At 43.4% G+C, this 14,347-nt stretch overlaps 1 protein-coding gene across 2 annotated transcripts in view; it reads right to left on the bottom strand.

The window, feature by feature from the left end:
- LOC133880670 (E3 ubiquitin-protein ligase KEG) overlaps positions 1-13,679 on the bottom strand; it is a 32,217-nt gene extending 18,538 nt beyond the window's left edge. Inside the window, exon 1 of one of the 2 annotated variants that reach the window (XM_062319654.1) lies at positions 12,658-13,679. In XM_062319654.1, the coding sequence (XP_062175638.1) occupies positions 12,658-13,406 (749 nt within the window). In that variant the 5' untranslated portion in view covers positions 13,407-13,679. The remainder of the gene's footprint in view (positions 1-12,657) is intronic. The other variant, XM_062319655.1, reaches the window with a different exon arrangement.
- Between the last annotated feature and the right edge of the window lie 668 nt (positions 13,680-14,347).

Raw genomic sequence — 14,347 nt, 5'->3', positions numbered from 1 at the left:
TTAATTTCAAATGGTTTAAAGAGAGTTTGGCATCTTCAAAGTTTGCAATTTAAGTCAGTTTTTTTTTTTTTTTTGGTTGATCTTTGTTACACAGGAAGTATAAATTCAATACCACTAAAATGCCACCAAGAATGTCCTCTTGCCTTTTTACCTGTCCAACAGTGTTTCCCTATAGTAGACAGTTACATTAAGAAGTTCTCTCACTTTCTACAACGACCCCTTGTGACAGTATCAACATTTTTAGAAAGCTCCTACCCACATTTTAGAGCTAGAAAAAAATAGAAGGTAGGACAATACTGAAGAGTAAACTTAAAATGGTAAGGTATGAAGGGTATATTAAACCTCCTGAAGAGCTTTTTAAAGAGGATAACTTTTTGTGGAAATGAATGGCTACTAAACTAGTCACAGCATTTGCATTGAGCACCAACTAAGACTAATAAAGAGAATTCGTCTTAGTGTTGAGGTCAAATTGGGAATAATTTTTAAGAAACTATTTGATACATCAAGGTTCAAACTTGGTATAATTATGCCTAGATTATGTGACTGGTAACTCGGTACAATTTTTCGACCCCTTCGCTTCTTCAATCCTCTCAGGTAGGGATTGTTGCTTGTGTTGCTTCTACCTTGCCTCTCGGGATCAGCTCTGATTTGGATGTGCCTCACGAGGGTGTTCAGCATGGAGCTTCCTGCCTTGCAGTTGAGTTGGATGGGGAGTTTAGCAAGGGTAGGTCTTCCTCTCTGAATACTTACTCTCCCAATTCGGTGGGTGAATCGGGACACTCTGATTGGGTGATACAGTGTGCAAAGCAGATTTATCTTATTGTGGGTATCTCTTATGTGAGTCATAAGTTGCAATTGTTGGCTCTTTTGATATTTCTTGAAGAGGAACGCCAGAAAGTTGCGTTGGGAGCTCTTTTTCGTAGTGGTACGAAGGGTAAAAGGGAAGTAAAAAATTTGGAGTGCTCTGTAAATTACGATGCAAGAGGGGTGCATTCTAGCCATGGTAAAAAGAAGATGAGGGGTCATACAGTAGTTTTATGAAGCCAATAATTCTTTCTTGGAATGTGAGAGGGTTGAATGAGAGAAGTAAACGCCTAAGGATTAGTGATTTGATCAGAGATTGGAAGGTGGATATTGTTTGCTTTCAAGAAACCAAGCTTCACAGTCTGTCATGCAGTATTGTGCGCAGTTTATGGGGTTGCAATCATGTTGACTGGGTTTATTTGGATTCCAATGGGACCTCTGGGGGCATCCTGATCATGTGGGATAAAAAGGTTGTGGAGAAGGTAGATGAGTGTGTGGGAGTTTACACCCTGGTTGTCTCTTTCAGGAACATTGTGGATCGAACCGTCTGGACCTTTGCATGTGTGTATGGTTCAAACTTTGGTAGCGATAGAAGACTTCTTTGGGACGAGTTGGCTGGCATCCTCAATTGGTGGAACATGTTGGGGGGGGGGGGGACTTTAATGCCACTCATTTCCTAGTGAAAGATCGAGTGATGTTCATCTAAGTTCTGCTATGATGGAGTTCTCTGATTTCATTTCTAATCAGGGCCAAAAGATCGAGTGATGTTCATCTACGTTCTGCTATGATGGAATTCTCCGATTTCATTTTTTATCAGGGCCGAATGGACTTGCCTCTTGTGGGCGGATCCTTCACTTGGTCGTTATCTCATGATCCTCCCAAGTGGTCTAGGATTGATTGTTTTCTGGCCTCTCCAGATTGGGAAGCTTGGCTCCTAGGTGTTTCTCAGAAGAGGCTTTCGCGCCTATGCTCGGATCACTTTCCGATCCTTCTTGATTGTGGTGATGTTTCTAGGGGGTGCAAGCCTTTCAAATTCGAGAACATGTGGCTAAAGGCGGAATGTTTTGTGGGCTTGGTGAAGCAGTGGTGGGATTTCGATTTGTTCCAAGGTTCGCCAAGTTTTGTCTTTGCTTGCAAGCTCAAAGCTTTGAATTTGGATTTGAAAAAATGGAATAAGGAGGTGTTTGGCAATGTTGAAAGGAACAAAAGGATTCTTGTGGAAGATCTTCGAGCTTTTGATGCCTTGGAAGAAGGGCCTTGGGTGGGGAAGAGCTACTGAAGAAGGCAGATGTTCAGAGAGTTAGAGAGATGTACTATTATGGAGGAGGTGAGCATGGAGGAGGTGAGCATGGAGGAGGTGAGCTGGAGGCAAAAATCTAGGGTTTTGTGGCTAAAGGAAGGCGATAAATGCACAAAATTTTTTTACTCTATAGCCAACTCAAACAAAAGGTACAATTCCATTGATTCCTTTTTTTTTTTTTGATAAGTAACAATTCCATTGATTCCTTATTGATTGATGGTAGGTCTTCTTCCAATCAAGCAAAGATCAATGTACACATTGTCAAGTTCTACCAAAAGCTTTTTACTGAACAATGTAGGTAGAAGCCAATGGTGGATGGCATTTCCTTCGATTTCATTACGGAGTCAGAGGCTCTTTGGTTGGAGAGAGTTTTTGAAGAAGAGGAGGTTAGGAAGGTAGTCTCAGCTATGAATGGCGATAAGGCGTCGGGTCGTGATGGCTTTTCTATGGCCTTTTTCCAAGCGTGCTGGGATGTGTTAAAGGTGGACATCATGAAGTTTCTTAGTGAATTTCATGCTGGAGGTTTGTTTGAGGAAAGTCTCAATGCTTCGTTTATTGCGCTTATTCCGAAGATTCCAGGAGCTTTAGATCTTAAAGATTTTCGTCCGATCAATCTTGTGGGATGTATCTACAAAATTATTGCTAAGGGTTTCTTTTTCTTTTTTTTTTCATAAGTAATAAAGATTTTATATTAAAAAAAAAAAAAAAAAACCGTAAGGCGCCCCTAAGTACACAGAAACTACCAAAACAGCCTACAACAAGAAAATAAAACCCAACAACCCTCAAAAACCCAAGCCCTCAATCCCAAAACCTTCGGGAGGCCCCAACGCTAGACCATAAGCGCCTTTTCCTAAGCCGGGACGACATGCTAGAATCACCGTAATTGATGGAGCTTACTAAATTCAACACCTCCTTCCTACCTTTAGTCTTTCGACGCGCTGCCTTAACTCCCCGATGGAAGTCCTCTTCAATGCCTTCCAAAATCGCCAAGGACGGATCCATATCCTCATCACTATCCAACTCCCAATCCAAGGCCAATTCAGGAGGTAAAATACCCAAAGGGTAAAGGGACTCGCCATCCTCCCCATCCCATACCTGGTCACCCTGCTCCCATGCAACCGCCTCCCCAGACAGACCAAAACCTACTAGCCACTTTTGAGATTGGGTCAAACCATTCACTCTGAAATCCTCTGTTACGGACCTCCGTAACGGGGGATGAACGATGATGATTTGGATAGTGGTGGGCGTGGGATAGTAGGGTATTCGAGGTACCCTAGGCCTCCTAAAGTTAGGATTATTCGAGAAACCCTAGAAAACTCCCAAAGCAACTATTAGAGTTGTTTTATAATTTTTCTTCTTGATATTATTCCATTATTCAATACCCTATTTATAGGGTTACAAGCTAGAATTACGGAACGATAAATAAATAAATATTACAAACCCTAAATAATAAATATTAATTCTAAAGAGAGACAAATCCCTTATTTCCTATTGGAGATATTGCTTTATGAGCGATACTCCTTATTTACCTAATAATAATAATCTACGAATCTTACCTTATTTAAACATAATCTAATTATTCTATTAAAGAGAGTATTAATATAATTCCTATAATACCCTTCTCCCTATTATGGGTACATAACATTCCTACCCTCTTCAAATGGACCTTGTCCCCAAGGTCCTTAAAAGATGACTCCAATAACTGCCGACGTGGTACATGTGGAGGGTAGCACTGGAAAAAAAAAAAAAAAAAAAAAAAAGAAATTGTGGCAAAATATTCCATTTCTTTCAAGCCACCCGAGCCCCTGTTTGCACCCTTGAGTTCCTGATTTCTTTCATCTGCAATCTTCCATGGGGAGAGTAGGTTGGGCAAAAAAATTTCCTTGTGAGGCCCTGATTCCACGCTGCCCGCTACTCCACAAACGTGGGTTCCTTCTCTTTCAGCTGCAACTCCTTTCCATTTTCTTCTAGCCGCATATTCCGGGTTGGGTTCTCTTCCAGCAGAAATTCCGGAAGCCATAATGCTCTTCAATTTTTCCCCTGCAGCAGATTCTGATTTCACTTCTCCTGCAACAGAAAATCCGGAAATCTCGGACCCAAGCATTATTCTTTCTCCTCTAGTGAAGCCCAAACGTGCTCCTCCGTCCGTCTCTCTCCAAAGAAACTGTCCATCGTTGACCCAGCTAGCTGCATCCTTTACCGACATCGGTTGATTTTCCACATTTTTGGGCGTTACCCATTTCATTTGGACAGAAAAATTTGGGCTGCCGAAATCTCCGTTCTTCGCGCAATCACCGTCTGGGGGTCGTTTGGGTGGCCGCCGGTGATCGGAAAATTCGTCCAAAGGAGAAGCTCCTCTACCCATCCTTCCGGCTCCTGTTTTTTGCCGCCAGCCAGGGGAAGATGCTCTGGACCATGGCTCAATTTGCAGTTCGGTCTTCTCCCCGAGCCTCTTTCTTGCCGCCAAACGCCGAATCTCTGGCTTCGTGGGACCCTGGGTGTTGCTCTGAAGCATCTTTCTGAGCCTCTTCGGTCCTCCCCTGCCCGAGCCCTTGTCTTCTTCCCCACGACCCGACATCTTCACACCCAAATCAGAAACAGCAGGGAACACGGCCAGCTTTCTTTGCGCTTTTGAATCCCTTGTGGCGTCCTTTCTCTCCACGAAATTGCTTGACTTGAACCTTGCCCTTTTCCTTCTCCTGAACCTATCACAGTGGAAGAGATTGGCGGGGCTTTGAGATTTCTGTGGTTGGTACTGTGGGTGATGGATTGGCTTGTCGATGGGTAAACTTGGTGGGATTGTTGGATGGGAATTGAGTGGGAATGTACATGTTTGTGATGATGGTGAGGGTAGGGCTTTCGGTTTTGGCCGAGAGGGGTATTTTTCCTGGGTTTTGGCTGGGATTTTGGGTGGGGGTGGTGATGAGATTTTATGTGGGTTGATGGTGTTGTGTGTTATGGGCGATGGTGCGGCTAACAGACGTGGTTGGGGGCTGTTTTGAGGTTCTGCGATGGTGGATATGGTTAATGGGGTTGTCTTTTGTGTGGGGTTGGGTTTTGGGTCCTTGCAGGATGGTGGGGCTGGATTTTCTTTTGTGGGTGTTTTTTGGGGTAGATTTAGTAAGGGTGAAGATGAGAGTGACATTACCTTCGAAGAACTTGTGCGGGATGGGTCTTTTGCACGGATGTTTTGGATCTTGATGGCAAAGGCAACCAACATCTCTTCCATTTTTTTGGCTATCCGTTCAGCTATCCGATCTTCGAGCGCCTTCATGTCCTTCTCCGCCATGTCGAAACGAGGCTCTGATACCAAGTTGTTACGGACCTCCGTAACGGGGGATGAACGATGATGATTTGGATAGTGGTGGGCGTGGGATAGTAGGGTATTCGAGGTACCCTAGGCCTCCTAAAGTTAGGATTATTCGAGAAACCCTAGAAAACTCCCAAAGCAACTATTAGAGTTGTTTTATAATTTTTCTTCTTGATATTATTCCATTATTCAATACCCTATTTATAGGGTTACAAGCTAGAATTACGGAACGATAAATAAATAAATATTACAAACCCTAAATAATAAATATTAATTCTAAAGAGAGACAAATCCCTTATTTCCTATTGGAGATATTGCTTTATGAGCGATACTCCTTATTTACCTAATAATAATAATCTACGAATCTTACCTTATTTAAACATAATCTAATTATTCTATTAAAGAGAGTATTAATATAATTCCTATAATACCCTTCTCCCTATTATGGGTACATAACATCCTCTCCCTTAACGACGGTAGAAGAAACTGGAGTCGATGCACCTTCCTTAACAACCGGAGTCGACGCAGACATGACCGACACTTTATGTGAGAGATTAACTTACACAACCGGGCTCAGATTGAGAAACCCCCGCCAAAGAAAACCCCTCACCGAAGAAGGAAACTTAACCATATGCTTCACGGAAACTGCCACACCAGCGGAATCCTGCACTGGAAGCGCAACTACTTTCTCAGATGGATCAATGATAGGCGGAATCAGAGAAAGAAACCCTGGCACTTGAGCAATTGGCCTCAAAGCTTCCATAGAATCGGCAAAATAATTCTCGTCCAAATGCACTTTCCTGCCTTCCCTAGCCTTCCGGTAATACTTCTGGAAATGCTTAGAGTCCGACAAGACAAGAGAAGAGGAACGAAGCCTCTTTCCCAATTCAACCGCCCCTAGAAAAGACTGTGAATAGGGGGATAGAACTATGGCTTTCCTCTCTGCCCTTGATGAGGACCATAGGCGGTGGGATATGATTGAAGATTGTGAGCTTTAGGGGCTTAGGGTTGGGTTGTTTTGTGGGCTGTTCCTTGTCGGGTCGGTTGTGAGGCTGTTGCTTTTTGTATACTCCGTGTGTACTAGGGGCGCCTTACGCTGTTTTTTTAATAAAATTGCAATTACTTATCAAAAAAAAAGAAAAGACTGTGAATAGGCGATGAAAGACTAAGAAGAAGATGATACTTGTAGAGGCAGCATGTCGGAGCTAAACTGAAGAGCTGAACAAGTAACACCCAAAGAAGAGGCACCCAAAGAAAAAGACCCAACAACATTACTAACCGGTGCAGCGATGCCGAAGAAGTCCCCTCGGACCTGGGAGAAGCTACCAGAGGCACCGAAGACAGCACCTCTGGTGACTCCTTGGGGGGGGGGGGGGGGGGGAAGAGAACCTAGAATCAATAGGACTCACAAACTTCTGAGAAGACCCCAACTGCCAAACTGCAGAGTCCCCGAAGACAAACAAGATAGCCACCGAAGACGTCACAGGTTGAGCAGGAACTGTATTGGGTTCTGAACCGGCAGAAATACCCAGAAGACCAAGATCAGAGTCCACTAAAGAAAACCCAAAACTGATACGGACAGCAAGCTAGAGCTGATGTGGCACTGCAGCAGCACATCCTAACCCTAGCCGCCTCTAGCATAATTTTTTTTTTTTTTGATAAGTAATAAGACTTTATAAATGAAAGCGTAAGGCGCCCCTAAGTACACAGGCAGTATACAAGGAGAAACCTAAGCTAACCCACAAAAACCCAAAAACAGCCCACATTACCACCCAAGAACCAGCCCACATTACCACCCAACCCTATGCCCCTAAGCCCCTAAGCCCCTAGCCGCCTCTAGCATAATAAGAAGCCTCTAGTCGAATAAGGAGTAGAAAACTTCTCCATATTTTCTTTTCCTAAGTGTCTTAGCTAAATAAGGAATGTATTTTCCATTCTTAGTTTATTTTCCTGCAGTGTGTTATGACGGCTAGACCTAATGGTTAAGTCTTATAACTTAGCCGTCATCTATTTAAGTGTAATCCTACTCAAGGAATAAGCATTCTGAATTATAATCAAACATAGACCTTATTGATTGTTTTAGAGATCAAGGCTCTCTCGAAGTAGCCCATATCTTTTTCTTTGTTTCTTTTAACTATTTGAGTGCATCAAGTGGTATCAGAGCGAATGTTGATTGTTTTCTACAACAATCTCCGATCCACACCATCACCATGTCTTCCCGATTTTTCCGGAATGAAGAAGAACGAGCAAGGTAGGAAAAGTTGCGGTCAGAATTCCTCGCGAACAAAGAAGAAGCGAGCAAACAGAAAGAGAAGATCATGAAAAGAATTGAAAGCTTTTCTCCACCACGCACCTCTCCGGCAAGCCAAGCCTCACACATAACACCTACCTCACCGGCTGCCACCGTCACAAAAAAAGAGGAAGAAAAGAGTGGTCGAAGCAATAAAAATCCATCCACACCGGCGTCCCACCAAACCACCGTCGACCAGCCGCAAATCAGCCCACCTCGGCCGTAAATGTATAAGGCACCAGACCCAACCTTCCAAACGCGTTGTCATCAACTCACGCCGCGCCTCCATGCCTCTAGAAGTCACTCGTGTTCACTGTGGTGCGAGAGAGGTAAAGAAGAGAGCTTTTGTTTTTGCTTGGTTCAGGAAGAGAAAGGAAAACAACAATAAGATGCTGGAGCAGAATGTGAAAAAGAAAGAAGAAGAGTTGGAACCAAGAGTGGAAGGGCAAGGAGGGAATTGTGCAAAGCTTGAACTCTTCCTTGGGGACAAGGAAGTTGTTAGGGGGGAGGGATGATACGGACAGCAAGCTAGGGCTGATGTGACACTGCAGCAGCACACCCTAACCCTAGTCGCCGCACTGCAGCAGCAACCCTAACCCTAGCCGCCTTTAGCATAATAAGAAGCCTCTAGCCGAATAAGGAGTAGAATACCTCTCCATATTTTCTTTCCCTAAGTGTCTTAGCTAAATAAGGAATGTATTTTCCATTCTTAGTTTATTTTCCTGCAGTGTATCATAACGGCTAGACCTAAAGGTTAAGTCTTATGACATAGCCATCATCTATTTAAGTATAATCCTACTCAAGGAATAAGCATGCTGAATTATAATCAAACATAGACCTTATTGGTTGTTTTGGAGATCAAGGCTCTCTCGAAGTAGCCCATATCTTTTTCTTTATTACTTTTTACTATTTGAGTGCATCAAAAACCTGCAAAATTTTTCTTCACCATGGGCTTAGGCCCAGCCCGGCTGCCACATTTGGGCTTCAGACCCAGCCCAGCACACTTGAACCTAGAAGCTGAAACCCGGTCCAATGCAGCTCAAAGTCACTCTAGAAGCTTCTTCCACGAACAAGAAAGCCCTAGCTTCTTCTTCTTCCTATAGCCTCGCCGCCACCATGGAAGCAGACTCGATTCCTCTTCTTCTCCGTCAACCCGGGCAGCTACTCCTCCAAAGTATAGCAATTCACCACCATTCTCCCATCTTCGACAACCCTACACCATGCCTCCGAAATCACATCCAACCCACGCAAATCTAACTCCGAAACCCGCAGCCCAAGGTGACAAGAAAAACAACTTCCTCACGAACCACTTCCGCAAAGGATGGAAAAGCCCCACCCAGACGACTGGACGAAGCACCCCCCTTCTGTATCCCCTCCGATGTAGGCGCCTCAGAAACCCCGCGACTAAGCCTTTGATCCGAGACAAGTAAGCATGTTCTGCAACTCACCCACAACCCGAGACCAGCCCCATCCTTCACAGCCTTCAGGGAGCCAAATAACCCCTTTACGACCACCATCAGCATAGGCAGCCACCTCAAGGTAACAATCGGCCTTATTACCACCCCCTCGAACCATCAAGGCTTTCACATCTTCGCGGTAGGACGTGACAAAATCCTTCTTCACTGGTTCCTTCAGCGCCTTCTCTATTGTGGCCAATTGATAGGAGTCTTTCTCCAATCCTAATACTTGGATTAATTCAAGCTGGTCTCTATCTCATTAGTGATGAGATATTATCTTTATCTTTATATTATCTTTATCTTTTCAATTAGGTTAGCTTATTATCTTTATCTTTATCTTTCTAGGCTATGTTATATTTTAATAATGATTATAGGGGTTGAGAGACCTGTTAGGAGTAGTAGACGTAGTTAGTTTAGAGGTGGAGTTGGAATGGAATTCCAACTCATTAGGATTAGAGTTTATTTGAATTTGAATATTATAATTTAGGTATTATCACTTTCGGCTTTATCTTATTGTATTTCTATTTAAAGACCATTGGGTCATTAATGAAGGGAGAGAAGAAAAAGAATTGATATAGACTTTTGTCTTGTGGTTTGATTCCAGCCTTAATTGGATTCACTTGGGGTCGGTCTCCAGCCATTAATTGGAGTTCACTATCATCTTTCCATTCCATTTCTACATTCATCCCTATTTTTCATACATCCAATCAGAAATCACGCATCACCAACAACCACGCAGAACACTGGAGACCCAGAAAAATAAAACCACAAAATCCCTTCCTCCTTTCCTCCAAGCGAATCTCAGACACATCTGCCTACACCGAAAAAGAGAAAGCTTTGGCTTCCATAGAGAAGCGACGCTCCGTCTCTGCTTTAACTGAGAAGCCTCAAAAAGAAACATCACGACAACATACTCGTGAAATAGTCTGTCGGAGAAGACGAAAGAGCTCCGATGAAAGCTATAGCCCAATAAGATTTTAGCAAACAGATTGAAGACAGTTATGGTGAGGTCATCTCCAAGTCGCAAAGTGCCTTAATCAAGGGGAGTCAAATTCTAGATCTGATTCTTATTGCCAATGAATGCCTTAATAGTAGGTGCTCTTGGATAGCTCATTGTATCTCCTCGATGCGGTTTTCAATCTTGGTTAATGGCTCTCTTAATGATTTTTTTAGTAGTTCCCGTGGTTTGAGACAATGGGATACACTCTCTCCTTTGTTGTTTGTTTTTGTGATGGAAACTTTGAGTCTAATGATTTATGCTGTTGTTAATGGGGGACTGTTAGAAGGTTTCACAGTTGGCAACACTACTGTCTCATCTTCTGTTTGTTGACTATACTTTGATCTCTTGTAGCGCTTGTCCCACTCAGTTCAGTTATTTGCGGAGTCTTTTCATGTTGTTTGAAGTTGCCTCAAGATTGAAGGTTTACTTGGCTAAGTCTAAATTAATTCATGTGGGGAACATTGACCTAGTGGGAAGATTGGCCGGAATTCTAGGGTGTTGGGTGTCCACTTTGCCCGTTAAGTATCTGGTCTTTCGTTGGAGGCTTCTTATAAGGCCAAAGCTTATTTGGGATGGTGTCATTGAAAAGATAGAGCATCGGTTGGCTAGTTGAAAAATGATGTACATGTCCACCCTTACCAAAAGCACTCTCGCTAATTTACCCACGTGTTACATGTCCCTCTTCCCTCTCCCGGTGAGTGTTGCTAATTGCATTGAGAAGCTACAATGTGGCTTTTTATGTAGTTCAAATTTCACCTAGTGATTTGGTTCAAGGTTCGTGCTCCAATTTCTAAGGGAGGTTTGGGTATCATGAATTTGTTGGTGTTCAATTGTGCTCTATTAGGTAAATGGTTGTCGCGCTATGGGATTGAGAGAGACGCTTGGTGGAGAATTGTGGTGGACTCAAAATATGGCAGCTTATGGGGCGAGTAGTGCTCTCTTGAGCCTGCAGGAGCCTTTGGGGTGGGGTTGTGGAAAAACATTAGAAAAGATTGAGACTCTTTCTCAAGCTTTGCTAGAATTGTGGTGGGGGATGGGACTCGGATTAGATTTTGGCATGATCCATGGTGTGGGGATACGGTTCTAAAGGTTACTTTTCCAATTCTATTTGGTATTGCTCGGTCGAAGGACACATCTATTGAGGCTAATGTGGAGCTTTTAGACGGATCTACTCAGTAGAACGTGAGATTTACTAGAGAGGTGCATGATTGGGACGTGGCCGTCTTTGCTTCTCTTCTAAAGGCTTGCATTCAGTTACAGTGAGAAGAGGTAGTGAAGATAAGCTTTGGTGGGTCTCCTCCAAAAGAGGTATGTTCAAGGTTAAGTCGTTCTTCTGCTCTTTGGCTTGTTCTAAAGGGAGTCGCTTTCCTTGGAAGAGCGTGTGGCGGACCCAGGCTCCATCGAGAGCGGCCTTTTTCGCGTGGTCGGCGGCTTTAGGCAAAATCCTTACTTTAGATAATCTCAGGAAACAACATGTAATTGTCATAGATAGATGTTGCATGGGTAAGAGAGATGGGGAATCCGTGGACCATCTTCTTCTTCATTGTGATGTGGCTTCTGCTTTATGGAGTGTTCTCTTTAACCACTTTGGGATGTCTTGGGTTATATCTAGACGCGTTATCGACTTGTTTGCGTGTTGGTGGTCCTCTGGAAAGCCAAGGAGTGCTGTGGTGTGGAAAACGGTGCCCACTTGCCTATTTTGGACTATTTGGAAGGAGATGAACAATAGGAGCTTTGAGGATTTGGAGAGGCCCTTTGAGGATATTCTATCATCTTTCTTCCATACTTTATATTTTTGGCCTGCGGCCTTTGTGTCCCCCCCAACGATTAGTTATGATGATTTTCTTGTTTGCTTTTCTCTTTCTAGTTAGGTGTTTCCTCTTCCATACTCCCGGTGTACTTAGGGGCACTTTACGCTTTTAATAAGATTGGTTTATTACTTATCAAAAAAAACTTTATACTGTAATCCATCATGCTGTCAAGAAGCAGGGAAATCCCATGCACATACTCACCTTTTCAATTAAGAGGCCAAAAGAAAAACCACCAGAAACATAACAGATTGCAGCTATTAAATTCGACTATGCCCACCTAAATTGACTCTGCATCAGCATGCATGTGGAGTAACCCGTGTACATATTCACATTTCATCAATTGCAAAACACTTCACTGAGCTCTTTTTCCAAAAAAAAAGCAAATGCACTGAAATTTCCAATCTGCAATAATTCTATAATGCATGCCCCGTTTCTTCAACTACTAATTATGAAACTGCCACTTAACTCATACAATCATCAAAACCCAAGCAAGACTAAACCAATATCATAACTCAGCCTCTATCCCTAAGTCCAATTTGTTCACCACCCACTTTATATCAAGCCACAAGAATTCATTTTGAACCAAATTATACACATTTACCCCATAAACTAATATAAGAAAATCACTTCCTGCTCAAGAAACAACCATTCATTCATAAACCACACCAAGCAAATAAAACAAAACCTTAGGATTTGCTCCAAAGTAAGCCTCCCCTCGTTGCGCTGCATCTCAGACTGAACCGACTCGCAACACCTGTCCATCACAAGACACAAACTCCCTTCCATCCTCATTGCCCCATGAAACGTACACACATTTCGACACCACATCGAGGCGCGCCTCAAACTCTCGAGCTGCCCCAGCACCCAATCCACATCCACGTCCTCCGGCACGCCCACCTTCTTCACGGCCACACGGTGCCGGCACCGCCTGCCACCAATCAATGCAGCCCACGTTTCCACTCCGGCCCGCCTACTTTCCCCTATCCGCCTTACCAATTTCAGGTCCTGGTGCGCCCCGACCTCGATCACCGGCCCGCACCCGCCCGTCGCCGTGGAACTTGATGCGAGGGAGCCGCGGCTACAGCGGCGGCTCCCATCACCGTCCACATCATCATCACTATCATCAACACTACCACCACCACCATCGTCATCGTCGTCCGTATAATCACAGTCGAAACTTGCCCCCGCCGATGGGTTCGAAGCCGGCGAGCTGAGGAGCGCCAAGATAGCGTAGTTTTTCCGCAGCGCCTGGACGGAGTTCCCCACGACTGACACGTGGCGGCACCGAGGGCACGGAAGCGTGGAGTCCGGGCTCGCCGAGAACATCCGCGAGAGGCACTCCTTGCAGAAGCCGTGCCCGCATTGGAGCAGGAGTGGGACCCTCTCCTCCTCGTTGTACCGCGTTTGGCACACCGAACAGCACGGCACCTTCATTTTTCTCTCGCTTTCTCGCGTTTTCCCGGAAAGTTTGAACCGATCAGAGGGACACCCAGCAGGCGGTTTGGCTAAATTTGCGCTTCAGAAGATCTTGTTGGAGAAGGAAATGGCAGATCCATAGATGAATTCAGGAGAGGAATCAGAGAGAATTGGATCAGTTGAGCTGATAAAGAAAGAAATCTAGAGAGAGAGAGAGAGAGAGAGGAAGGGTTTTAGAGAGAGAGTGTGTGTAGGAGTAGCTTGTGACTTGTGATGGATTTTTTTTTTCTTTTTTTTTTTCTTTTTTTGGTTTCTCTGCCTTTTCTTTTGGTTTCTAAAGGTGGTGGCGGGTTGCCTAACTTGCCTTGCAGTGTGAGTGGATCCCAACTGGGATCTAGATTTTTTTTTTTAGGTTGATCTAGTTAACTTCTTAATAAGTTAAATTTCATTGTAGAGTTGTTTAAATTCTAAATGATATTATTATATATAAAATGTAATAAATTAAGAAATTTTAAAATCTTATAAATATGAGAACAGATAGAAAGAAGAAATTCAAATTAGTTAAACGAAAAATAATTATTAAGTTTTTTAATAATTGTATTATTGGCCCAACCTTAACAAAAATTAATTTAATTACTTTTTAATTAAACTATTTTTTTTAAAAAAAAAAAAAGTAAAATTAGAATCTTCTATAGATCGAGAAACATAGAATGAAAAAATTATAGACTTGTACCAGCATGAAATTACATCAACTACGAAAAACAAATTTAACACCTTTTCACATGGTAACACATGTCAACAGGTAGGAGTGAGCAAAAACTCGTCCGCCCGCACCGACCAGCGCCCTTGGCCCTGCCCCAGCCAAATTTTAGACTAAAAAACAGAGGTTTGGATCAATATTTTACATTTTTTTTATGAACAAGGTGAGACGCGGTTTTAAGTTATCGTTTTCCCTGGAT

The sequence above is a fragment of the Alnus glutinosa genome, chromosome 10 (assembly GCF_958979055.1).
Source record: "Alnus glutinosa chromosome 10, dhAlnGlut1.1, whole genome shotgun sequence".
Lineage (NCBI taxonomy): Eukaryota > Viridiplantae > Streptophyta > Magnoliopsida > Fagales > Betulaceae > Alnus > Alnus glutinosa.
Note: the sequence above shows the minus strand (reverse complement) of the source record. Positions and strands in the feature narration are given on the sequence as shown.